At 51.9% G+C, this 26,252-nt stretch overlaps 7 protein-coding genes across 7 annotated transcripts; 3 read left to right on the top strand and 4 right to left on the bottom strand.

The window, feature by feature from the left end:
• Positions 1-151: 151 nt before the first annotated feature.
• On the top strand, positions 152-1,876 carry BU24DRAFT_462463 (IMP-specific 5'-nucleotidase-like protein 1; the record flags this gene model as incomplete). The annotated part of the gene is made up of 8 exons (XM_033532015.1): positions 152-176; positions 266-276; positions 332-352; positions 401-415; positions 469-616; positions 733-1,478; positions 1,530-1,575; positions 1,629-1,876. The coding sequence occupies 8 exons, from the start codon at positions 152-154 to the stop codon at positions 1,874-1,876; spliced, it is 1,260 nt and encodes a 419-aa protein (XP_033384630.1).
• Positions 1,877-2,883: 1,007 nt separating this feature from the next.
• BU24DRAFT_198277 (uncharacterized protein) lies at positions 2,884-3,845 on the top strand. The gene has a single exon (XM_033521787.1). It carries the CDS (start codon positions 3,124-3,126, stop codon positions 3,772-3,774), a length of 651 nt encoding a protein of 216 aa, XP_033384631.1. The 5' UTR covers positions 2,884-3,123; the 3' UTR covers positions 3,775-3,845.
• Positions 3,846-8,118: 4,273 nt separating this feature from the next.
• Positions 8,119-8,588, bottom strand: BU24DRAFT_422633 (uncharacterized protein). Its single transcript, XM_033528038.1, has one exon. The coding sequence runs from the start codon at positions 8,498-8,500 to the stop codon at positions 8,282-8,284; it is 219 nt and encodes a 72-aa protein (XP_033384632.1). The 5' UTR covers positions 8,501-8,588; the 3' UTR covers positions 8,119-8,281.
• A 2,349-nt stretch (positions 8,589-10,937) lies between these two features.
• BU24DRAFT_422634 (DUF676-domain-containing protein) lies at positions 10,938-15,012 on the bottom strand. Its single transcript, XM_033528039.1, has 2 exons — positions 14,550-15,012; positions 10,938-14,460 (listed from the first exon to the last, which is right to left on the bottom strand). The coding sequence occupies exons 1-2, from the start codon at positions 14,729-14,731 to the stop codon at positions 11,097-11,099; spliced, it is 3,546 nt and encodes a 1,181-aa protein (XP_033384633.1). The 5' UTR covers positions 14,732-15,012; the 3' UTR covers positions 10,938-11,096.
• Positions 15,013-15,568: 556 nt separating this feature from the next.
• Positions 15,569-22,160, bottom strand: BU24DRAFT_370219 (transcriptional corepressor of histone-like protein genes). The gene is made up of 3 exons (XM_033524424.1): positions 21,986-22,160; positions 17,627-21,882; positions 15,569-17,578 (listed from the first exon to the last, which is right to left on the bottom strand). The coding sequence occupies exons 1-3, from the start codon at positions 21,986-21,988 to the stop codon at positions 15,868-15,870; spliced, it is 5,970 nt and encodes a 1,989-aa protein (XP_033384634.1). The 5' UTR covers positions 21,989-22,160; the 3' UTR covers positions 15,569-15,867.
• A 222-nt stretch (positions 22,161-22,382) lies between these two features.
• On the top strand, positions 22,383-25,310 carry BU24DRAFT_198426 (chaps-domain-containing protein). The gene is made up of 5 exons (XM_033521789.1): positions 22,383-22,563; positions 22,742-22,868; positions 22,949-23,354; positions 23,405-24,735; positions 24,795-25,310. The coding sequence occupies exons 1-5, from the start codon at positions 22,538-22,540 to the stop codon at positions 24,960-24,962; spliced, it is 2,058 nt and encodes a 685-aa protein (XP_033384635.1). The 5' UTR covers positions 22,383-22,537; the 3' UTR covers positions 24,963-25,310.
• BU24DRAFT_422636 (ribosomal protein S9) lies at positions 25,008-26,071 on the bottom strand. The gene is made up of 4 exons (XM_033528040.1): positions 25,954-26,071; positions 25,859-25,875; positions 25,684-25,795; positions 25,008-25,610 (listed from the first exon to the last, which is right to left on the bottom strand). The coding sequence occupies exons 1-4, from the start codon at positions 26,000-26,002 to the stop codon at positions 25,360-25,362; spliced, it is 429 nt and encodes a 142-aa protein (XP_033384636.1). The 5' UTR covers positions 26,003-26,071; the 3' UTR covers positions 25,008-25,359.
• Between the last annotated feature and the right edge of the window lie 181 nt (positions 26,072-26,252).

A 26,252-nucleotide genomic window follows, 5' to 3' on the forward strand; every position in this document is an offset into this window, starting at 1 on the left:
ACACCAAGTCCGGTTAGAAGTTGCTTTATCGATAACCATAGCTCTTGATGTCGCTGTGGCATGGGTCAAACAGCTTGCCCGCTTGAAACTGTACACATCAACAGATTGACACTCCTACACTTACTCTTGAATCTGAAGTATATTGTTCAAAATGACGACTAGATATAGGGTTGAATGTAAGTTAGACCGCCTCTTTATCTACGGTTTATCGTGACCTTTCCCTCACATTCCAATGAACACGTATAGCTGACATAGCTTCCCGTAGATGCCCTCAAGGTGCGTTGCTGGCCGTATGAGTACGGGGATTACTGATGGCTAACACTTCGCCCAGACGCATCGTCGAGATCAATTGGTGAGATCATGAGTTCAACTTACGTCAAGAACATACTAACATGTGTAGATTGAATGGATCAAGGTATGCAGGCAGTTTGGGGTGTGGAAGCATCACATAGGTTGACAGCTCTCTAGGGGCTCCTGGCTGTGCCATTCGTTCTGCACTCGCAGCCAACAGCTGTCTTCGAAGCACACCATGCGTCGGTGGATCAAATGGCTTTGACCACCCAGAGGCGATATGCTGAGATTTTGCGAGACGTGGAAGAGCTGATCAATGACCATAGTAAGTTGCATTACATAGCGTGCCATTCTCAAACCGTCAAGTACTCTGCTACGGGCGGATAGAAGCATTGCTATATCAGAGCCTAAGGAGGAATTTTGTTCTGAGTATTGTCATAGTCAAGCATCAGCAAGAAGGTACCCATGATCGTTCCAAGCTGAAATTGCTGGTACCCTCCGTCGCCAATTTCTTCACGCCGCTCGCATTGCATGATGCATTCATATGGCAGGACCAGCGCCGCTACATTAGTTACAGACGATTTGTGCCGCCCTCATTCAACGATGTCAGGTTGATACTCAACACCGCACAGGTCATGAGCTTGGTTCGAGGCGGTCCTTTGGAACTAGTCACATTCGATGGTGACGTTACGCTCTACGATGACGGGCAGTGTCTGACGCCTGACAACCCGGTGATACCTCGAATCTTAAAGCTGATGCGCAATGGTTCCAAGATTGGTATTGTAACAGCCGCAGGATATACAGAAGCTCGCCGCTACTATGATCGTTTGTACGGGTTGCTGGATGCTCTGCATGCTTCCGACATGCCGGCCGCCAACAAGCAAGGTCTCATCGTCTTGGGTGGTGAGAGCAACTACTGCTTCAAGTTCACGGGCGACACTCCGGATTTCCTGAAATGGGTGCCTCGATCGGAGTGGCTGTTGGAAGAGATGCTTATGTGGCAGGACGCGGATATCACGGAGCTGCTCGACCTGGCTGAGGCATCGTTGAGGGACACAGTCAAGAACATGCGCATGCAAGCCACGGTTGTTCGGAAAGATAGGGCAGTGGGTATCATACCTCAAGACGGCCACAAGTTCTGCCGAGAGACCCTGGAGGAGACTGTGCTCATCACGCAAAAGATTCTGGTGCGTTGCGACGTCATATGGGTCGGACTATGAAGGACTAACATCTAACAGGAAATGTCCGCGGTTGGCTCACGCCTGCCATTCTGCGCTTTCAATGGTATAGTCTCCCACCCTTCTATTTAGATAGGTTCCTGCTGACGCGTTTGTTAGGTGGAAACGATGTTTTTGTAGACATTGGTGACAAGTCCTGGGGTGTCCTGGCCTGCCAACGATACTTTGGCGGCATCGAGGGCGGCAAAACATTACATGTTGGCGACCAGTTCTTGTCCGCCGGCGCAAACGACTTCAAGGCGCGGTTGGCCTGCACCACGGCATGGATCGCGAATCCGGCAGAAACGGTTCAATTGTTAGATGAGATTTCCGAACTGGACGAGCTGCAGCAGCGTAAGACCCGGTGATGGGGAAACGACAAGCGGGCATTATTGGGGAGTAAACGTAGAGGTTGTCGTTGGCGGACTCTTTGTTTACGGTTCACTGGACGACGGCGGGGGAGCCTGGATTACTGCAGCTGTCGTACGGACAAGGATTCCTTTCCGGCCTGATTTGACTGGTCGTCCGGAGGAAGCACAGTGTCTATATTGTGCACAGCATAAATCAGGAGTCCGGGGTGTGATAGGAATAGGAGCTGAGGAGTGTGAGAAGAGGACAGACAGCAGCATTGGATTGCAGTGCCACACGCTAGGAAATCCTAACAAGATGCTGTTTGCTGATGAGTGGATGGGAAGATGGTAAGCAGATAGATATTCTGTAGATCTAGGGACAAACACAAAGGGCAGGTTAGGTCAGGTCAGGTACCTGGATATCTTTGTTCTCAGCCAACCAACCATCTTCACATCTTATTTTAACAGTTGGGTAGCGAAGTCGATGGCGCCCGCAAATAACGGGAGCAAAGAGGCAAAGTCCCTTTCACGCCATTTACGCCGTTCTGCTGCCCTACCTTAGGACTTTATTAGTGTTTAGGTTCCCTTAGACAGTTACAGTATAAGCCAATCCTTCTTCTCCTGCCAACCCTGCCTCTGCCCTGACATTGACCCTGAAACGGCTGTGGAGCTTCCCCTTTTGGTTTAGCTTGGGCTGTCCCTGCCTGTGCCTCACAGTCCTCTCCCGTAGCCGTAACGGGCGAAAAAAAGAAAAAGAGGCAACCCTGAGCCTGGCTGCTCTTCATAATTATTTATCCAAACAAGAGCCATCGCTCATTCCCCATCTCTCTGTTTGGATCGTGTTTACGATTGTTTCAAAACATTTCAAACAAAAGGACCAATCGTCCCACGGTCTCGCAGCGTGCCTCGCCACCACGCACAACTCCTACCATCTACCCTACACCTACGGTCACTACTCAGTTAAACTTGCTACTAAGGAATTACTGTTCACGCACCCACCACCATCCATCATCCACCACTCACCTCTCCCCATTCACTACCCAAGCTTGCGACCGGCAACCCTGTCCGTCACCTCCGCTCTCCGGCTCAACTCCTGAGATCGTTCTCCACCCAACGCGCGTTGCGACATTCGTTTCTTCGTTCCTCACCTTCCTGCCTTACCTGCTGCCATCGCGCATATCATATCGTGAATCCAAGGAATTCGGTCTGTCATTGCGGTTGCTTCGCCAAAAGAGAACGACGACGTTCGCTACCAACAAGACAACATGGCAGGGGAAAAGAAGTACCAGCCACTCACCTTGAGTCCCATCAATTTCTCCCTCACCGAAGGCACTTCCATTCCGGCGCCCCCGGACTCTCCACCTGATACCCCGCGACCCCCAACACCTGGGAAGGGTCCTCTCTCCTCGCATCCGACTCCAAAGTCATCCACTTTCCCTCAGAACGGGGAGACGCCACCGCTCCGTGATGCGGACGACTCGGCCAGCGATCCAAAGCTCGACAAGTCAGTCACGAACGACGATGACCACAGCATGCTCTCCCCATCGAGTCCGACCGGCCGCCGACCAAATTCAGTTCGCAAATTCCTCGGTTTCCGCCCTATGTCGTCGTCCGATAGCCTGAGGTCGGATCGACCAGGCTCTCCCAGCACCATCGCCAGTCAGCCGAGTCTGCAAAGGAAGAAGAGCGGCAGCTGGTTTGGGAGGAGGAAGAGCACGTTCGGAATGGGGCAATTGACAGAGGGCAAGGAGAACATCACACAACCCACCAATGGCCAACACACAATCGCCAAACCGGCGCCTCCTCCCCAGAAGAAGGGACCCCCGCCCCCAGCTCTGCCCGAGCTCAAAGCGTTCGGCGCGAGTGACGATGCATTCACCTTCGAAGCCGACGATATGTTCAAAAACATAAAATAAACAAAAAAACACCATCCCACATGAGCAAGCGATGGAATAATTTTCACGACGGTCTCGGACAGTTGAGTTTTATGACATTTGTCGATATTCTTTAAGCCACACACCGGATATTGGAGGAGTTTGAGAGATTGTGGATATTTTATTAATCTTTTTTTGACTTGCATACACGATACCCCAGTCGGACAGTTGAACAACAGGACAGACGTAGCGGTGGTGGATTCTGGAATTGCACTCTGCTTCTTTTCAGGGCTAGATCTAGAATGGATCCTAAATTTGGGCTGAAGTACAGGCGACTGGGGAGGAGATCAGATATTCGGCGGCTTGGTAGCGACTTCTTGCCCATCCTCTTGTTTCATAACTAGCATTCGTTCACGGGTGTACATGTACACACTGCTGTGCACTATCCACGTTATTGTTGGAAGTGCCCTTTTCCCTTCTACTTCCAAAGCAGAAGTACCCATCTCCTTTGTCAGATGATCCCCCCAATAGCCTACATAAAGACATCATTTTTACTTTGTTTATATTTCTGTTCTTTTATCTGATTTGTCTATGTTATGCCATACTCAGAAGCCAATGAAGAGGAACCAAAACAATGTCCGACGCGGTCCAATCAGGGTCCAGGTTGCTATGGCGCTAAGCGCGAACAACAACACAACAACACCAACATCGTCAACACTAACACTGGAGAATGCCCAAGCTACTGACAACGATATACACACACACCTCGACTACTTGCACTTTGCAACATCTCGAACAGTAAAGCATCGCGCACCCTGTATTCGAGCTCCTAAGCACATCGCGACACACCTCTACATACTATGGCCCAAGATACGGGCATCTTCTCAGTCCGTCGCCCACGCGAGGTACGTAGCTTTCGCGCGCAACAACACACACACAACCTGCGACGATGTAACAATCATGCTAATTCTCGCTCCAGACTCTCGGTGCAGTAAACAACAACCTTTCGGCGATTCCCATGCCCTCCTCAGCCATGAAGCGCACCAGCTCCGTCTCCAACATGAACATGGGCGGCCAGTTCACCTCACAACACGGACGATCACAGTCTGGCTCACGGATGTCGCTCGCTGCTCGACCCGCACAACCCGTCTTCCAGCGCTCGTCTTCTGGAAATAATTTGGCTGAGATGGGATTCCAATCCGTGCAACGCCACTCCACAAGCAACATGTTCGGCGCGGGGAGCGCGGCGAGGAAGAGTCTTGCGCCTGGATCGATTTTCCAAACGCCAGCGCCTTCCGCTTCAATTATGAACCAAGACACCCAGCGACGAAGCAGTGTTTTCAAAACGCGACCGTCACACGGACCTGGCCAGACCGGCGTCAAGCAGTCGTTTTTCGCAACCGCGCCGTTACCAGCTGCACCACCTGCGGATCCACGACGACTCAAAGATGCGTCCACGCGCTCGCAGATGGCGCAAGATCTGCTAGAATACCTCACACACAACAACTTCGAGATGGAATCGAAACACTCGCTATCGGCAAAAGCCATGACCTCTCCGACACAGAAGGACTTCAACTGCATGTTCCAATGGCTGTATCACCGCATCGACCCTTCATATCGATTCCAGAAATCTATTGACCAGGAGGTGCCCGTGCTGCTGAAGCAAATGCGCTATCCCTTCGAGAAGTCCATCATGAAGTCACAGATCGCCGCAGTGGGTGGAAACAACTGGTCGACCTTCCTGGGACTTCTTCACTGGATGATGCAGCTCGCACGCATGATGGACGCATACGAATCCGGGTCATACGACGAAGCGTGCTTCGAGGCTGGCTACGACGTCTCAGGAGACCGCATCATCTTCGATTTCCTCTCGGACGCCTATAGGACGTGGCTTTCGGCAGAAGATGAGGACGACGACGAGGACGCACAAGCTCGCCTCGTGCAACCGCACGTAGAAAAGATGGCCGCCCGCTTCGACGAGGCCAATGCCCACCATCGCGAGCAAGTTCAACTGCTTGAGGCTGAGCACAAATACCTCCAGGACCAGATCGACGAGCTCGGAAAGTCCGGCCCACGAATCGCAAAACTAGAAGAGCAAATCCGAATCTTGGAGGACGACAGGGTCAAGTTTGAGAACTACAACAACTCCATGGAAGCCAAGGTGGAGAAATACACAAGCCGAGCGACCATCCTCGACAAGGAGATCCAACTCGTCGAGGCAGCACTAGAAGCCTCAGAGCGCGAGCAGCAAGAACTCCAAGCCATCATCGACCAACAAGGCATGACCATCTCCGACATCGACCGCATGGCCACGGAGAAAGAACGCCTCGAATCCTCCCTCCAAGCTGCCTCCGCACGCGTCGAAGAATCCAAAAAGCGCGTCGCCGAAAAGGAACTCGCCGCGTCCCGCAAGCTCGACGAGCTTGAGCAAACCGTCGAGAAATACAACAACCTAGGCTACCAAATCGGCGTGATCCCTTCCACGGCCGCCAACGCAAAGGGCATCGAATACGAGCTCGCGCTGACCGTCAACGACGGGCCCAACTTCTCCGGCTCCCAGATGGGCGCATCTACGCAGGAACCCTCCGACCGCCTCCTCTCCGACGCCTCGACCGGCTACTCCCCGCACCACCTCCTCAACCTCGACCTCCGCGGCACCGTGAAAACCAACATCTCCCTCCTCCGCAAGGACATCGCAGAGCGCCGCAACGCCGCCCTCGAAGCCGACATGAACAACCACGAGCTCCTCGACAAGATCAAAGAAGCCATGGACGACAAGAACGCCGAAGTCCAAGCCCTCGAGTACCGCGTCAAGCAGGCGGAAGAGGAACTCGACAAGCTGCGCGAGATCACGAGCACCCAGAAGACAGCCTCGGACGCGCAGATCGAGAAGATGGAGAAGGAGCTGGGCCGCATGCGCGCGAACCTCGGCGAGAACGTGCAGCTGATGATTCAGAAGGAGATGGCGGTTAATATCGAGTGCGTTTTTCCCCTTTCCCCCCTTAACCCTTACAGTAATTATGAAGTACTGACAGAGACGAAATAGGTACGAGCAGCTCACCGTGCGCGCCAACCAGCTCCGCGAGGAGCTCCACACGCAGATCGAGCGCATGCTCGACGACATCGTGCGCTTCAAGCTGCACATCCAGCGGTCGCTCGAGGAGTACGAACAATTCATCGCCGACGAGGTCGAGAAGAGCTGCGAGGAGCAGGACCTCATGATGGCCGCCGAAGAAGACGCTGCTTACGACGACGATGACGCTGTTGGTGGGGCGAAGGAGGAGGAGTACGATGATGAGGGGATGGAGTCGTGAGTTCGCTGACTTGATTTGACTTTGTGGATTTGGGGAGTTGGTGTAAGGGTGTTTGGAAGGGGGGCGTGTTGGGAACTTGGTTATTAACGAACGTGTTTACGATGGATACCCTGCCTGCTTGTCTTGCTTGTCTTGCTTGCTCGCGATACTTGATATTAGAATATTCAGTTGTATATGAACCTTATTTTACGCCCTATACGCAAAGTACACATGAACATATTCATCATCAACTCTCTCGCACTGTTTTACATTTAAAAATTACATTTGAATCAAGGGTTACATATAGGCCAGGCATGCCTAAATAGCACACACGCCTACTTGCTTGCATACATTAATCATCGTTCATCGACCCTCAGACATTCCCGCAATCCCCTCATTCGCCATCCTCATTCTCCTGAGTCCAGTCCATTCGTTCGCCCTTTGGATAGCAAAAGAAGACAGGAAAGAAAAAAACCAAAGTCCCTACGTTGTTGAATCCCGCATTCACTGTACGATTTCCCATTTGCTCAATATTTTGCCACCGCCAGAAACGCCACCCATCCATCCATCCGTCCCAGTTTGAAGAATTACTCGTACACAAAATACTCGTTGCACATTACCAAGCAAGCAAACGCTCATCATACCATACCGGAACTCCCATCCTTTCATTTTCCCAATCATTCAATCAATCATTCATACGCCGTCTCATCTTCACTCACTTCCGCTCTCCGCTGAGGTCGCTGCGACTCTGGATAGCCCTCGTCTCGAACTCGACCTCCCTCTTGGTCGCGCAGTCAACGCACATGCTGACGTGGCAGATGGGGATCTCGCACTCCCACAGCTCGTCTTGGACGTCTTCGCTGCATTCGTCGCAGTGGACGGGGATGTGGACGTGTTGCTTGACGCCGGAGAGTGTGCGGAGGTAGGGACGGACGCCTAGGCGGTTCATCTCGACTTCGTCGGGGGTGTTTCTGAGGCTGATGGCGCGGAAGATGTGGCCGCTGTGGACGCAGTCGTGGCGGTAGGGTTTGTTGTCGCCTTTCATGGGTGGGGTCGGGGGCTCATCAAGGTCTTGGTCGGCGAGGACGTCACTATCGATGGTGGAATAGGGGCGTCGGGCTCTTGGAGAGGTGGAGGTAATCCAGCTGTTGACTAGTCTTTGCGATTCTTCCCTTGGGAGTCTGGCCTTTTTCTCGCGGGAGAATTCATATTGGGAGCTTCGGAACTCTTGGTCGAGAGGGTACTATATCAATCAGTCATTGTATCTCTGATGTAAAGTATGAGGAACCCACATCTGCAATTGGCAACCGGAGGCCCGGAGCATCCACCACGGCATTCCTCTTGGTTTTATCGAAAGACTTGGATCGCCGGGGACTCACTCTTCTGATTGGGCCAGCTTGTATTGGGGCACCTTGTTTCGGAGGCTTAATGTCGACAAGTTTGACCATGCCAGGCGTGACCCGAGTAACTGTCATTCCATTCGCCCAACACAACTCAGGTTCCTCGTCCAGATCAATGCTACAGTTGATCGAGATTAGAGATTCACACTCGGATCCGTCATCTGTGTCATCAGTTACACTGCTTGATATATCCCCGATGTAATCCTGGAGATGCATACCACTGACACGGCGTTGGATATCTCCAAGCTCGCTCATCGATTCTCTATGTGCTTGCTGTAGCTTGAAGAACAAATCTGCTTGTGACTTTCGAGCGCTGTCGAGTCCAGAATCCTCCTTGTAAGGACTGGGCCTGGGAGTGGAAGTCGCTGCATCTATCTGGATACTGGGAAGTGGTAGCTTCATAGCCTGCTCACATCGGTCAAGGAGCTTATGCTCAATATGTTGCAGAGGGCTCTTAGACTGGATCTTTCCGGAAGGTAGACCATGCTGCTGGAAGGGATCTTGACGAATAAGACTCGGACCAGGACCTAAACGGGAACATTAGCATGTTCTGTATGTAGATGGATATGGGAGAATTATGCAGAGAGCTTTATGCCTCCGACTACAATCTTGAAATCGCAGCTGGTAGGTCGAAGTCCATGACAGTCCAAAACATCCAACGTACCAAAAACATCTTGTTGCGAGGTGTCCACCTCCACTTCGAGGTCATCGTCCTCGTCGTCCTCATCATATGCCTCATCATTGTCACCTTCATCCTCTTTATCCCCGTTGTTCTCCTCATAGAATGTGCTATTGTTAGCATTCAAGTAGTACATCGGAATGATAGCCGACTCAGTGAGCGACCTCCTCAGTCGGCGGTTAGGCCACTTCTCAACCTGCGGCTCCACCTCAGTGATAGCTTCAAGACACTTCTCAGGCTTTGCCGCTTCTCCCCTATACTCGCTGCTCAGTGAAGAATGCGAAGCCTCCTCGATAGAATGCATGACATCGACGGCCCTAGCTGCCTTCTTTTTCCGTCCACCGTGTTGACGTTTAGGCTGAGAATGCAACACCCTCCTTGGAAGTTCCTGTTCAAATCCATCATTTGCATCATGTACCTGTTGAAAGTCCACGGCATACATGTCGACCTCCGGTTGTTGCGCATGGCGCAGCGACACAGCAGCTCCGTCGTCGTCACTACGTTCCACACTCTTCGACCGCTTCGAACCAGACGGCAATCCCAGCATCTCGAGCGCCTTCCCAAGCGACCTCGACTTCGTCGTCGTGGTGACCGCCGGCCCAACCTTGAGATGCTGGACTCCCTCCTCAATGAACCGCGACCGATGCTCCGCGCCCTGTCTTTCGGCATTCAGAAACGGCAGTGACCTCCGCTTACGAAGGGCGTTCCATCCCGCTCCCGAGGGAGTCGTCGCGGTAACGGGACGTCGCTGCTCGACTCTGTCTGTCTGCTTGCCGCCGTGGATGTTGGTGTCTAGGGTCTGCATGCGTTGTCCGCCCGGAGAGTGAGAGAACTGGTACTGGTCGTCGAGCTCGAGGCCGAGGATGCGCGCGGCTTTCGGTGACATGAATCCACCTGCGGGCACTGCGTAGGTATCTCCGGGGCTGTGGGGACTACGAGGAGGAGGGGCAGGAGGGAGAGGGTGGGAAGGAGTGAAGGTCATGGGGCTGCGATGGCCGTTTGACTTGTCGGAGCTGCGAGACCGTGCCTTGGATTTGAAGACATTGAGAAAGCTATGGCCCTTGCTGCGTACTGCCGTATCCGAAGATTTAGAAGAAGTAGAAGAAGACGAAGCTTTCAAGAATTGTGGTGCGATGGCCTCCAGCGCGGCTGGCGTTTGCAAGGTATTGTGCGGCGGCGGTGGGTGAAGTCTCGCAGCATGAGGCCCACTGCCGCCCATGTCGGTGTCAAAGGCTGCCAATTGTCGGAAGTCAGGCGTGGTGATGCTTTGACTGAGGCTTGAGCTTGGGTGGTTTCCTGGTAGACGTCGCGGGACGTGATTCGCGGTGGAATTGGAGCGCAGAGGCACTGACGGATTGTGCGTTTCGTAGGCCATCGCGTGACAGGCTACATTGACTGCAGTTGGATACTGAGGAAAGAAGCACCGAAGTGATGGTCGTGGAGAGCTTTTGAAAGGAAAGAACGATCAAGAAGAGAAAGGTCGACGCTGCTCGAAACAAACACCACGGAAAGAGTGAGGGAAGGTGGTGAGAATTTCAGCGACGAGGTTGACGCGAGGAGCAGAAGTAGGTAGGTGGAAAGGAAAGTGCACGGCGCGAGGCAACAACACTAGTAAAGGTAAAAGTGAAGGCAGCTCGAGTCGAGTGTTGTTATGCGGTTGCGTTGGCCAGACAGTCAGTGGAAAGTGAAGGACATGGCATGGGAAGAAACAAGTGAAGGAGGCAAGAGTGCGTCAGTGACAAACGTCCGACCGTCGACACTTATGACTCCTCTGAGCACAAGAAAGCACACATGAAAAGTTTCGAAGTCGAAGTAGTTGGTGAGAATGAAAACGATGTATACAAAACGAGATATTCTACTCTGGGTATATAGCAGGAGAGTGCAGCCACCAAAACCCCAATCCCAACGCGCCTCGTTGCGAACAATATGCCATCCAACGCCTGTAAAATCAGATAAAACATATAACATTACTCATGTGAATAGATCGCAGAATCATTCGTCTGCACGATCTTTGCCCAAGCTCATCCGTGTCACCTGCTCCACGACGCTCCCACCCCCGCTTCCACTTTGTGCATGCCCTTCACCTGGCGAAACGGGTATGTTTGTCTCCAAAGATGTAGTGCGCAAACCAAGCCCAGTCGTTGGCCCGGCTGGCGTCCGTGGAGATGCTGGGACCGATCCTGCATGGGTCTGGGATTTCCTTCGTCCCATTGCCTCGAGGGCATCAGGCTCGCGGGGTGAGGTTGGTGGTTTCTTTGGGGAAGCGCCCAGACCACGATGGACATCTACGTTGATGGGAGATGTAGAGAGAAAATCCGCGATCTCAGCCTCGCTCGTGCCTTGGCCATCAGGTGTCTTTGTAAAACTGGGTGATGTGGGTGAACTGCCCCTACTCCTCGCTGGTTGAAGCTGGAGGAACTTCTGGAAAGCGTTTCGGTCATCATGTTCGTCGTCATCGTCGTCCGAAGTCACTTCAAAGTAGGAATCATCCCACTGTCCAGAAACTGTGCTTCGAGTGCTGTCGGCCGTGTGTAGTCTGTTCGCTGGTGCCCGGGTCTGGAGGGGTGACAGTTCGTCGGCTACTTCTCGAAGCTCACTCTCAGTACGTTCGATGGGAGGATGTGAATCATTTTGACCTTTCACGTGCTCGCCGTCCTCCTTGACTGGTTCATGCATGCCCTTGGCGCGATCAAGAGCCGGCTCAAGCTCATCTCGAGTTTCGGCAGCGTATGTGTCGGCGAAATGGGTATCGCAGAGATGCTTAATCACCGGCCACCCATAGGCGTTAGCAAACATGCGTCGAACAACAATGTTATTATGCGCATCAGGTTCTAGGCTAACCAAAACCTTTCGCCATGACAGGTCTCGATGGTAAGCACGAGCGATCTTCTCTTCAACACGCACGCCGCTTTCTTCAGAGTTGCTCGCAGATGATGCATTGGACGCGATACTATTCTCACTCGAGAACGAGCGGGCTGGCTTTGGACGCTTGACCGGAGGCGGAGGTATATCCTCAGGATGATAAATGCGATCATGAAAGATCGTTCGTGCACGCGTTGAAGGGTCGATTAACCAATTAGTTGGGGGCACTGGAGGGCTAAGCAAATCGCCCGCGGACTCAAAAATGGTAGTCTTAGGAGGCGCCGCAACGTTCGCTGGATCATCCAGGATTGAGTCTCCTCGCGTGGCAATCGGCCTTTTCCTGGAGCTTTCAGGATCGTTAGACAGTGAGACCTCCGAGCTGGAGGCAGCGCTTGGTTCGGGCGAGTCCATTTGAATCGTCTGGCTTCTCTTGAACATCTTCTTGTCTTTCGCCGTGTGCTTTCCCGAAGGTCGAATGTACCCCCAAAGCGTCATGAGAGCTGATTGATTTGATTGTGCAGGGACAGTGAGAGTTTTCCCATCCGAATCCTGCTTCTGACCATTCAGAAATTGATGGGATTCGGGTTCTGTAGTGTATGCTTCCACGTCCTGGTTCGTCACGTCTGCACCGGGCTGCGGCACTGCTGTATCGTCGCCGCTGAAAGACGGCGACTCCCCTCGATCAGCCTCGTCTTCTGCTAACCCGACTCTTGACGGATTAGGAGACGAATTTTGACCTGTCAACTGACCCCAACCCCAACCTGCAACGGTCCCAATGAGTCCGTTCTCTCTCCTCGCCTTTTCAACTCGGCCGAGCCCCCTCCAATCAAGGAATAAAAGACAACTGGTCCGCAGGGGCACGATGCCATCGTTGACAACGTTGGAATACACCGTGCGGTTGCGGAACTTCCTGAGGACCAGATGCGCAGGTCCTGTTGGCAATATACGCAGTAGAGGTTTTGCGCCAGGGTCGCCCTGGTTCTGGTCCTTCTGCGCCTGAGTCCCTAGCCCACCCACCATCGCCGTCCATCCACTCTTTGCTATGGTGGGCGCCCTCCACGTCAATCCCAGGTCCCGTCCGGTCCGACCAACGAGGCCGAAGTCTAGTGCGAACTTGACATACATTGGGTTTTCGTTGCTGAGTCCTAGGAACGGAGTGGCGAGCGTAATGAAGTTGATTGGCTTGATATTTTCGAAGAATTGTGGCGAGTGCTTGTGGATATATGCGATGGCGTAAGTCTGGACCAGGCCACCTAAAGAGTGTCCTACAAAACTTATGCTCGTGAACTGATATGCTCTGTCCGGAAGGTCTTGCGTTGGGTGTTTGACACTGCTGCCTGCGTGTGCGGGAATGCCTTCATCTGCCTTGTCCTTATCCTTGTCCTTAACAGGAGAAAATGTGGTAGATATCTTCTTGCCCATGGATTTCTTCAGAGGTAAGAACGGCTGATCAGGGTATGTCAATCCCAACACGTATTTGGCCATTCGTTTCCCGAGATACTGTATTCCTCGTTCTGTGCGGATGACATTGTCGCTGAAACCCCTAACTACCACTTCCTCCTCATCTTCATCACCGCCTTCGTCTGGGACAGACTCTTGACCTCCGGATAGGGGAGCAGTGGATGTGTCCGTTTTGTCTCCAGTAGACGTGCCTTTGCCCTGCGCTTCTTCGCGTCGTCTCTGGCGCCGGTCCTCTCTGGCCTGTTTGGCAGTTGCGTCGATGCTTTCCTTGAGATACAACATGTCCGCACCGAGATTGCTGTGTAATCCGTGAGTGAGAATGACGAGATGTATCTTCTTCTTTTTCTTCTTTTTGGTCTCCTCTTGTGCATCCTTCGAACTTTCTCCAGCATGTTGATCCTCACGTGCAGTTGTCTCCGCTCGAATCTCTTCGGGTAGCTGCGGCTTATCCCACAAGCTTGAGGTATCTTCAACGACTAACCGGACCGCTCTTGAATAAACGCCTTTTGGTTGTGTATTGTGATGCGAAGTATGTGCACGTTTGCCAGGCTGGTGATCGTGAACCTGGCCGGGCGCTCCGTGGGAATTTCCAGTAACCGCTGTGAACCCCAGATCCAACGACCGTTCGTCTCGCGCGACCAGCAACTCGTAGCTCACAGAAGCCGACTGCGAGAAGATAATTTGTGACGCGATCTCAATGATCCAGGTTGCGCTCTTCGGCAGCTCTCCTTCCCTAGGCTGCACCTGTCTGCCTCCGCCGACTTCGCGAATGCTCTCCGGGACTGTCAATCTGGCGGTCCATGTGCCGCCTGCCTTGAGGTTTGGCTCGAATTCCGGCACTCCATCTCTCTTCGGAGACTCGACTTTTTTGTTGGGATTGAATGTGGAAGGGTACGCAGCGACGTGCAGTGTGTAGGGTCCGTGGAGATAGGCAGCACGCAAGGGGATTGCAGCGCCATTTCGTATTTTGACATATAGAAAGGGGGGAGAAGGTAGTATTCGGTCTTCGGAGGGGGTATATGTGACCGTATATCTATGCGCATTGTCAGTATTTGCCCTGCCTAGTGAAGAGGAAAAAAAATATGTGAACGTTTGCGTCATTGGGTTCGTTCCTGGACATACCGGACGACCTCTCCGACCTTGACGTTGCCGGTCTGGTGCAGCAGCAGCATCCTTCGTGCGCGTTGCTCCTCGTGGAACAGCTCCTTTCGCGAGGGAGTCAGGAGGAAATAGGAAGGCTCTGCTTCTTTGCGACCCTCGTCGGGGATTTGTGCGAGGGCGTAGGTTCGAGGAGTGAGAAGCATTCGTTCGGAGCTAGTGGAGGCGGCGTTCGGGACTTGATATAAGAGTAAGAATACTACGGTTGGGCTGGATCGCTACGCTGACGACGGCTGGATCGAGCCTTTCGGTGGCGCATCATACGCTATGAAGGGTTCGGGTCGGGTCTTTGGAAGGGTTTGGTACGTCTACCGCGGATGACGGAGCATTGGAAGACCGAGGGGGACGCGTATGGTGAATGGGGTATGATGTTTTATTGTGGGATGGGAAGGGTAACTGTTTAACTAGACTGCGGCAGTGGGCAGGGTAGACGTTTAAGAGTGGACGGGAGATGTGATTGATCTCGGCACGTCATTGCTCGTGTGGTTACCTGACATGGGCACATGCCAAACCATGGCTGACAATGTCTTAAGGCCTGCCTCTTGGTATATACAATAAATCCTATCCATGTTCTAGTCACAAAAATATGCTCCTTTTTAATTATTGTACTAGTGTTCATAAGGTTAACTGTGGTATTGGGACTATAGGAATGCGTGCTACCAGAAGAGCGCGCAGTAAGGGGAATCCAATAATCATACACAGTACTCATAACTACTCGTACAGTGTAGTTGTGTTACTACAAGTGACTTGAGGAGAGATCATCTCGATATGCCTCCTTGGCCTGCAGATTCGGAAGACGGGAGACGGGAGACGCCGAAGCACGTGCAACTATGTACAATCAAAGTACATAAAAGTATATCTAATTGATTGATTACTCTTCACTGCATTCAAGAGTCCATACACCAGTCAAATCAAACTTCCTTGAATCAGACTATCCTTAGCCATGGAAAGTGCAATTCATCTTTCTATTGTATCACCAAACTGCGGAAAGTAAAATGTTGAAGTTATCATATCCACTACCGTGGTACTAATTGAACCGTGAACGCCAATTCCGTCAACGCCAATCTCTCCCCTGCTATAGTACACATCCCTCGACTTTTCATAAGGGTATCCCGAAAGCAAAACCTTTGCTCATTTCCATTTTCAATGTGCCATGCACGAGTGGGCGACATAGCCCATATGTACCTGATGAATTCCTTAACGCCATCCATGCCCCCCACCTGATTTGAATCAAAAAGAGCAATAAAAATTACAAGGAAGGACAGCGGAGGACAAAAGACGATCAAATGTCTTCCACAACCTCTTCCGCAGTCTCATACTGTGCCTCGCTTGTATCGTCGACCGCATTGTCTGAATCATCTGCATCGTCCACCGTCTTCCGCGAGTTCAGATACGGAAACATCGGGTTTGAAGACACCTCGCCCTCCAGCAGAGAATCGTTCACGTCGACGGTTTCTTCCATCTCCCTGACTTCCGAGTCGTCCAGCTCGCTGAGCTCGCTCTCGTCATCTGCATCGTCGTGCACTGAAGGAGGAGCACTGCTGTCTGCGTTGGCGACGCTTCCGGGAGCCGTGACACTTCCGCTGGCGGGGATCTGAAGTTGAGCATTGGATTTGATGGGCGATTGACTGTTTGCCTCGTGCTTTGCTGGGGATGCGCGGACCGGTATAACAACTTGTGGGTGCACATGTGCTGACGGTGAACGTATCGTCATAGTGGCGTGGGTAGTGGCAGGGACCGTTGCTGAAGGCTTCGCGGAGGCGCCCTCCGCCCTTCGTTGGACCTCGCGTCGGCCTACAGCCTTCGCACGAGGACGTGCAGTGTTGTCCGCAGACGGCGGCTGCGAAAGCTGGTTGGGGTGATAGATGGAGAACGGCAAGTTCGCACTCTCAGTGGATCCGTCCAATTGGGGTGGCGCCTGTGCGGAAGAGGTATCCGTGGTCGTGTCCGTAGGCGCATTTGTCTGTTGGCCTGATGCTGAGGACTGCTGCTGTCCTTGCTGCTCCTGAGGAAGCGCACTAAGGGTTGGTCCAATCTGAGAATACAGCATTGCATAAGTATCTCCGATAAGGTCGTCAATGGCTGTCGATTTCATCAGTCCATTATTGAGACGCTTTAGCTCGATTGCGTCGCGCAAAGTATCCAGCACTGGGTGCTGAGTATTGTTGTCCTGGCACCAAGCTTCCAATCGAGCTGCCATGATCGAGAACTCCTCGTAGTTGACAGATTTGAAAACGGCGTCTTCATGGCCGTTGGGGATCTTGCCGAGTACGTTCCGCAAAAGTTTAAGATATTGCGAGCAAAGCTCTTGCCAGAGCTTTGAGTGTTCGAAGAAGTCTGTGTGCTTCCGTCGGACGCGCTTAGCTAAGGCCTCGAAATTGGCCTTGTCCGTGGTCTTAGTCAGAAGTTCTATGAAAAAGTGAGTATAACGCGTTGTGTACACGAAATGCCGTCCGGGGCGTTCATGCTCCGGCTTCCAAACTTGTACGGTCATCGTCTTCGTAAACATTTGCTGGGTGAGCTCATGTTTAGCACCGTATGCAACCATTGCCTCAGTCGAGTCATCATAGATGATGTGGGCGGCGCGAGCTATCATGCGATGGTGCCAGGCGGACTTGTCTGCCGTCCGAAGTGCTTTGATCACGGCAAGGATGTAACGTTCCCAATCATCGGCATTCTCTGGACCGCCGATGTTTTGAACGTAGTGGGTGTTCTTGATAATCTCGCAGGCCTTTTCATGATCGATTACCTTGCGTTGGAAAAGCTTGTGTGCGATAGAGGCGAGTTTGTAATGAGGCTCTAAGATTGGTTCACGGCCTCTTTCTCTTTTCTCCGGAAGACTCTCGATTGCATTGACAAGTGCTTCGACCGCTTGCTCCCACGTTGGTCCGCTCGGCGAAGTGAAGACCTGGCCATCTTGCGCGGCCTGTGCTGCCGCTTTGGTATTATGCGTATACATCTTCCAAAGGCATTTTGCAAGCATGTAATGGTTCCTAAACAACATCAGCTTGTTTCGTACTTCATCGAATTCTTGTACGTACCACCACTTGTCGGGGTTGCCGTTGATCGCTCGCTTGTAGAGCACGCTGGCAAATTTCCAGGCTGTATACTCACTCAAGGCCACGAAAGGTTCATGTTGGTATACCACATGAGACTCTCTACCACTGTAATATTTCTTTTCCGTGTCGCGAATTTTGAACGCACTCATGTTGAAGGGTTCTCTCGAGGAAGAGTAGATCCTATTCCCGAAATCGGTGTACAGCTCTGCCACTTTGGCGAGAGTCTGAGGTGCAACATCTGCATCGCGAACAGCACACGCTGTTGCCATAACGTAACAATGAATAGCTGCGCGTTGAAAATGGATCAACTCAACGCTGTTGCTATTCATCTTTTCCGCGGTCCAAGACACACATTCTTCAAGCTGAGCGTCATTGGCCTGAGCCAATCTGTACCAGGTCTCCCATCTGTCTACGGAATACTCTAGGTCTTGCAAGAAGAACGCCTGCGCAAAGTTGAGATCTTCCGTCGGACCCTGGGTAAGTCGTTTTTGAGAACGAAACTTGCTGAGTGCAATGTTTCCCATCAGATAATACCAACCTTTAGAAGCTGTGACTGCGACGCTATCCGGTATGAACCTAGTAGACAATGAACCAATGCCTTTGATGCAATTAAATAGCGCCACGGGATTAATGGGAGATTTTAAATACGTCGTCAAAACCTTGCGGTTAAGAACTATGTCTTCATTGGGTTTGAGCCGACCGAGCGCTCCATGAACCTTATCAATGGTCGTCTTGAGATCTGTCTTCGGTAGGTCTTTGATGTTGATCTTGTTGGCTTGTGAAAGAACGAACGATAATAGTTGGGAGGCCATCTTTCGCTCCAGGACCTCTGGGACAGAGTTATACTCATGGCAATCACCAGGCTGTATGAAGATCTTCAGTCCGTAGAGATCGTGGAGGACCTGGGCGAGCTCGGTATCTCGCGTGTTACCATCGATAACATCATCCATAGCTAAGATCTCGTCCTTGGCAAGACGCAAGAAAAGTCGTCCAGAGGCATGACAGAAGCTTCGCACGCCGGTGGCGTGATGAACATGGCGAAGGAATTCAAACTTGTCTTCAGACGGTGTGGGAAATGCTGAGGGGTTTTGGAGAGTCCCCTCCCTGAGTAAGAAGTATTGGAGCATCCAGGCACGGAGTTGCATGTCATGGAGTCGTGCCGTGATTGTCAGGAATGTTGCTTGAGGATAGCCTTCAAATCTGGGTAACGAACAGTTTCCGACCCGTACCAAATCCTCCAGAAAATTTCCAGCATGGAGAATTCTGAGCAGCTCAGAGATGGTTGTGATTGACGTCTGGAGGTGCTTGTAGGTAAGGCAGTCGAATGCTGTTGTGCTATCATCCTTAATGATGTGCAGGATCTTGGCCAAGACCTCGTCGATAATGCGAAGCCTACTCAACACTTTTACGTATCTATCTGAATCCGGGCTGTCAAGATGTGCAGGGGATTTGAACTCAGCGATGAGGATTTCGATGCTACGCAAATAGCACGACATGACCTTGGGTGGGTACTCTATGGCCTCATATGCTTCTCGGAGGCGCTGCCAAAGGGACAGCCGAAGCGAAATGGACGCTGTGTCTAGAAATTTCTTCATTTCCTGAGAGGGAGATCGAGCAACAGACGATTCCACAATGGGAGTTGGTGGGCTTTGCATGTTGACGTCCGCCTGGACAGCCGCAGTATCACTGATGACCTCGCTTTCTGTTTGCTCGTTCGGATGCTGATCATTCTCGGGCTCCTCCAGCGGTTCCTCTGCAGGTTCCAAGATGGGCTCGAGACTCTCGATTACTGTGACGGGATCTTTCTCATCTTGATCGAATACCCTCAGAAAGAAATCTTTCATACTGATTCGGGCTAGCTCGCGATCAATAGCTGCAACAGACAGTTCTGGCATTACTGCATTGTTCTGCACCTCGATTACAAGTCCATCCCGAGATTCGAAGATGCCTTTCAGCTCTCCCATAGCGTGGATAACTAGCTCGGGAGAAATATCATCGTTGACACTCATTTGAAATACAAAAGCCCAGACGTGACGCAGGGCCAGCTCATCCATCTCGTCAGTCGGCATGCAGCTCGAACGAAGGTGCATTGCATCTCGAGCAAGCGCGCACCATCTGTGGAGACGGTGCTTCTGTACCGTTTGTGTGACTACATCTACCCCACTGTGCGGGTGCCGGATGAGTGAATAAATGTCCAAGTGGAGCTCGAAAATTGTCTCGATCACTTCTATCTGCGCTGACTCATTGGTTGAGAGAAGTTCCCCGGTTGGAAGACGTTTTTGTGCGTCAACAGACCTTACAAGAACCTCCGCGTTGATTTGCTCTAGTCGTGCAAGGAAGTACTCGTAGATATAGTCGTCAAAGTTCACAATAATTTGGACGAGGTGCCGTTTCAGATCTTCCGCCCAGCGATAGTCCATATAGCCAGATTTGCTTTCTGGCCCTAAGCATGGGGTGTTTAGCAGAGCATTCGGAGCTAGTAGGTTCTCAAGCCAGGTAAGAGCAACCTCTTTGATAGAAAGCCATGTATCATTGACGTTGCGGGAGAATGCACCCAGCCGTTCGCGCCCAAGAATTGGCTTGCTACAAGCTCGTGAGTTGCTGGATTTTGCATAACCCAAGAAAGCATTCAGGCCTGCTTCTCGTGACATGCCACCCAGATCAACAGGCTCGCTGCTCAGTAACACTCCAGCAATCTTGGCATCTCCGCTCTGCAACGCATTGTACATATCAGAGGCAGCCTTATCGACGCCGTTGACAGATGAGGTCTCGGATTGAGGATTGGACAGGAGCACTCTCAATTCTTCGGGGCTTCCAAGGGATTCAACATCCAGTCTTTCAAAGATGTCATTGACGATTTCATAGAGGCACTTGTCTGCGTGTATGAAGGCGTAGAGCTTGTCTTCAAGCTGTTTCGCTGCATCCAGGGGACCGGGTTCGGCCCCAGCGCTGCCCTCGGCGGCGAAAGAATCTCGTGCTCGAAGTCTTTTGCTCCGTCCACGGCCACCTTCTGCTTCTGGAAATCCAGCAGAGTCCGTTGAGCGCTTCCTAGACGCCGGTGTCGGACCTGGTGGAGTAGCAGCGCCGCCCTGTTCCTCGTCTTCTTTTGCATCAATCTCCTTGACATTGTTGCCCGTGGAAACGTCTCCCTGCTCATTTGTTGTCGCAACAGCCTGCTCTTCCTTTGAAGGCTCGGCTTGCTCCTCGATCGTCTCCGCAGAAGGATCGTCTAGGGTTGGCTCGTCGCCGCTAGGATCATCAACAGAGACATCTGATGGGATATCAATGTTGATACATGCACCGGCGACAGGCTCAATGTATCCCCCTTGGTCTGCCAGAAAGTGGTGAAGAATTGCCTCTCCAAGCCCCGCCCAGTCCCATTTTGCAGGGGCCAAAAGGATGCGCTCCGGCTCTCGTTCAGTAGCGTTTGATGGATTCGTCTTTGATACCTCCGAAGGCAGCGGCGCGAAGGGGTATGGATTCAATCGCTTCTTGATCAGCTCAGAAAGCTTTTTGCGTGGCATGTATGACAGGGGAGCCTGCTGTAATGAGAGGCTGTCCTCGAGTTTTGCGACCAATTCTCGCAGCTGCTGGCCAGCGAAGCCTTCTTCGAGACCAGGCAGCCGAAGTATGCTATCAAGCAGCTCGTCATCGCCATCCAGAACGGCCTCGAGACAAAATCGTGTAATGCGATGACTACCGAGCAGTGCGGCGACCGACGCAGTCCTCAGCCAGAGATCCAAATCAGTGTCTTCCTTATCCAGAGCCTCCGCGAATTGCTGCAGCGCGCTAAGTACATGAGTCGAGCCTTGATCCTGGGGTACTGTGCCGTGCTCCTGGAGATAATGTTGCATCGTCTGTAGCATGAACTGGCCATGGTTCTTGTATGAGAGGTGGAGTATTTGTGGGAGTGTATTCGGGGCGCTTTCGTTCGCGCCTGTCAACTGAACTGGACCAGCCTCGAACTCATCTTCAAGTATGGAATCAAATACCAAGCTATCTCCGAATAACTCATGCCGTTTCCACTCCGAGAGAGATTCGGTGTATTTGAATACTTCCGACTCGAATAGTTCTTTGTAGGCTGCGGCGGCTTTATCGAATGATTCGGGGCCTTCGGATTGGTATTTGAGGGCGGTTACGTATAGCTTCAGGGCTTCCTCGGTTTGGATCTCTTTGGTGTTGTCGACCTCATCTTCTGATTCATTCTCCGAGTCAAGATTGAGCGCTTTGAACGCAGACTATGGATTCACTTTAGCTTCAAAAGGGGCCGATGGGCATTGCAGAGTGCGAATATCACTGGCAAGGTGATAGATGTGTACAGATAATAAATATGAAACCTACCATTTTCTGAAGGGTGAGAGTAAAGGACAATTAAATGGAATAGAGAAGGCCGGTGCAGGTGCCAGACATTAGTCGAGGTACTACCATCTATGACAATAGGTAGATATGGTCTGCGTCATCTGCATGGTATTCGTGGAGGTTGATCGTTGTGGTGGTTTGTTGATGCGATGGGATGCGATGGGATGTGATGCGGGAGTCGCGTCGCGGGGAGGATTGATTGCTTAGCGGTCGCGGCTCTCGCTGGTGGTGGCCGGGGAGCTCCAAAGAGTTCAGGGCAACAAGCCTAAGGCGGGCAGGGATCAGTCCAGTAAGGTAAAGGTAAAGGTAACTAGCCGTCGTCTTCGAGAGAGAGCCGGCCCGTGCGCACGCCGCCGAACGACCGCAAGCCATTTGTTGTTTCCAGCTGTCGACTTCATACAAGCCCAAGTCTGTCTATCCAACGTTCCTCCCGCAATCTTGCCTCTTACGCATAGCAAGCGTCCATGCTATTCTGCCGAACCTCCTGATCTTCTTGTTGAATCTTCACGTGCGCCCGCACGCACCAGCCTCGCAATGGTTACAGCGCCCGCGGTTCCTGAGTATGCATCCATCTCTACTTTTCGAGATTCAACATCATCTTCCCCGCCCCCACGCCCGCATCCTATGGGCCTGGATATGCTTCTATCGCTTGCTTGGGATCCATGGAGAATGCTACCTAGTAGCCTTGAACATCAAACAGCCGTACACCCAGGGACTTCGCTGACTTCGCTTAATCAGGATCTATGAAGATGAGCTTCACACAGCCATTGAAGCTCGCGCAGAGTCCCTTCAGACATTAAGGGAGCTAGGCCCACCAGACTTGGTACATTTGATCAAGCAGCCGATCAAATCAGCAACGAAGCAGGTGAGGACATGTTGTTATTCCTCTAAACCCAACACCTTGGAGGATTGGACCTCTCTGGATTGTAGCTAATTGACATCAAGGTCGGGGTATATCACCATGTCACGGGCATAGACGCTTCTTCGTCCGCAAGCTTAGCTGCCTACATCAACACCTTAACATATTCGCCGCATGACAAGCAGCACAAGGTCGTCTCTGGCCTCTACTGCTGTTACAATGCATTCTCTCGTCTCGATATGCGCGTCCAAGTCTACATTCCAGGTACCGTGGAGAGTTACTGCATTGACGAGCGCGGAGACAAGAAGGTAGCAACAGACGAGCTATGGTTGGAAACATATCTATGCAGTGTGTTACGCGCATACTCTTATGCCGATGATGGCTCAGGGGACACCATCAAGAAGATTGTTGGTGTTCGGAGATTCAACCCTATCACCAGCACGGAGAGCGAGCATAAGTTTCTCGAGGCTGCCGAGAGGCTCTTCTTTAATGGTACGTGTTCTGCTCACACCTCCAAAGCTAGCAATTGACATCTCCTTCAGGCTGGCAACTAGGCTCCGACCCCGAGATCCAAGTACCCAACCTGGTTTCAAATCATCTTACCACGGGACTGCTCAACTACATACACACAACAGGACGATACGCCTCCGGTATCAACCTGTTCGAGAAATTGCGAACGCGGGACCCGGAAATATCCTCTCTACTGGCGCGTGTCTACATTCAAGCGGACGAAGAGGTCAAAGCGGTCCAGCTACTTCACGAGGCTATTCAGGAACTCCCAATGGACTATTCGCTACTCGACTGTCAAGCGGAATTTTGTAACAAAAAGGGCCGAAGCGATCTCGCTCTTGAGATTGCTAAGAGAAGCGTCGTCTCTGCACCAAGTGAATTCGGGACATGGGCACGATTGGCCGAGATCTATGTTGCTCTAGAGCAGTGGGATCTTGCACTTCTTACTCTCAACTCTTGCCCTATGTTTACGTATCAAGACAAAGATGCACCCCGAATGCCTGAGCCCCAAAGGGTGTACTTGCCCATCATGCCAGAAGCTATGTGCGACGAAATCGAGGACAGCAATGTCGACGACATTGAATTGGTACACCCAACTCTCCGCAAGCTCCACGCTGCAGGCTTCAAGGGAACTTTCCTCAAGGCATATATCCTCTTGACGGAGATAACGAAGAAGATCGGATGGGATCAGTTGCTTCGGATACGTAGTCAGGTCTTCGTCATGGAGGAAGAGTATCGACACGAGAAGCAGACCATCTCACATCAGCCACAGTCACGCACTGCGAGTACAACCGCTCTCCGGTCACCCACCCCTACCATCAATGGAGACGCCGAACATGGGCAAGTAGAAGAGAAGGAGGTTCCCTCTGACTCAGAAGGTGAGCAGGCAAACGCTGAATCATCCACCGCTGGAGACGAGGCCGGGGAATCAATCGAGAAGCCTGGTCACACTGTAGCATCGGAGGTCGTCAAAGCCGGTGGTAGTGAGGAGCCGGACCAACAGCCTAATTACACCCACTTCCAGAATAAGCGACTTTGCGAACGCTGGCTCGACAATCTGTTTATGGTTCTTTACGAGGATCTCCGTGTGTACACCATATGGCGAACCGAGATGGCTCAGTATCGACAACAGCAACTGCTGTATAAGAAATCAGCAGAAGAATGGGAGATCCTGGGAGAGCTTGCGGAGCGACTCCACCACAATGAGGAGGCCGCCGAAGCTTACGAGAACTGCTTGCAGATGAAGTTCAGCCCTAAAGGAATGAGGGGCGTTCTGAAATTGAACGAAAATCAGCATAATGTTCGTGATACCTGTGGCGCGTTGATCCGACTTGTCACATGGCAATACCGGTGGTATTCTGAAGTAAGATCCACATTACTAGATGGTACATCCTGGGAATGCACACTAACATTCACTTACAGTTCTCTCCATCACTCCTCTACACGATTCGCAAGTTGATTGAAGAAGAGGGTGCTGTCAAGGTTCGAAGCATCATCCAGGGAACAAGTTTGCCTCAGCACGTGCTGGATCTTACCCACCAGTATGCAGCCTTGTGTGCTGCATTCAGGAGCAGCGGCAGCGACGGTTGATCGCTCAGCTAGGCGGCACGATAGAGAAACATCAATCAAAGCGAGAGCATAGTAATTTCAGCGGTTTTCGTGTGATGCTTGCAAGCGATGGCGCAGGATCAATATCTTGTCGTAGGCAAAACGAGCCTCTTAGGCGGCTGCATGATTGTCATTTTCCCACAAGTCATTGCGTGTATAACACCAGCACGGTTGTTCTGTTATCATAACATAATCATATATCTTGTGCCTTGCAACCAATATATTCTTTTTGTATCGTCACAAGACGCGAGTCCATTTGAATGCCCGCACTATGCCGCAAAGCACCCAGTCATAGAACTGCGAAAGAGACCCATGAGACCCATGAAAAGCCCACGATAAAACACCGCAACCATTGCCCCCGCAGATCCGAATCCTTCGCTTAACGGTAAGACTTTTGGTACCTCGCACGCGCACCGGGACCGCCGAACTTCTTGGGCTCGCACCGCCTGTTGTCGGCGACGAGGAGGGTTCGGTCGTACTGGACGAGAGCCTGCTTGAGCTGGTTCTTGCTGTGCTCGTCGACGTATTTCTGGTAGTAGGCGACGATGGACTTGGCGATGGCTTGACGGATGGCGTAGATTTGCGAGGTGTGACCACCACCAGAGACGCGAACTCGGATGTCAACGTCGGCTGTAATTCCCAATTGTCAATATCTGTCTCCTGCGTGTGTGTGAAGGATGTGGAGAATATTTTTGTTGCGTACCGAATTTGTCAACACCAAGGATGAGGACGGGCTCGTAGACCTTGAAGCGGAGGAGCTCGGGCTGGACGAGCGAGAGGGGCTTTCCGTTGACCTTGATGAGTCCCTTTCCGGCCTGTTCACGATGTATTTAGTATTCTGTTCGTTCGTCTGGTCGGTCGAGGCATTGGAGATGTACCTTGCAGTGGGCGACAGCTACAGTGAGGTTATGTTAGCCAATTTGATTCAAACTTTCTCAGACGGTATCGTGGGCGTCAAGGGAGCGTCTCGTACCAGTCGCGGTCTTCTTCTTGCCGAAGCATTGCACGCTTTGGGTGGCCATGTTGGGCGACTGTTCTCCGGTAACGTGCGTTAAGGGTGGTTGATGTGGGCGTGGTGTTGAACAATGTCGTCGTCGGTAGAAAGAAACGTTGGAGATTCAGAATTCGAGTGTGCGGCGCGCTAGCCCCCTCGGGAAGATTCAGCCTGGGCACTTGCGGTGTGCTTAGCTGATTCCTTAGTCATACATGCATTAGCGTGGTTTGAAAATCCCACCACCCGAAAGACTACGGATGCGCCAAGTACAACTGTAC

The sequence above is a fragment of the Aaosphaeria arxii genome (assembly GCF_010015735.1).
Source record: "Aaosphaeria arxii CBS 175.79 unplaced genomic scaffold BU24scaffold_4, whole genome shotgun sequence".
Classification (NCBI taxonomy): Eukaryota; Fungi; Ascomycota; class Dothideomycetes; order Pleosporales; genus Aaosphaeria; species Aaosphaeria arxii.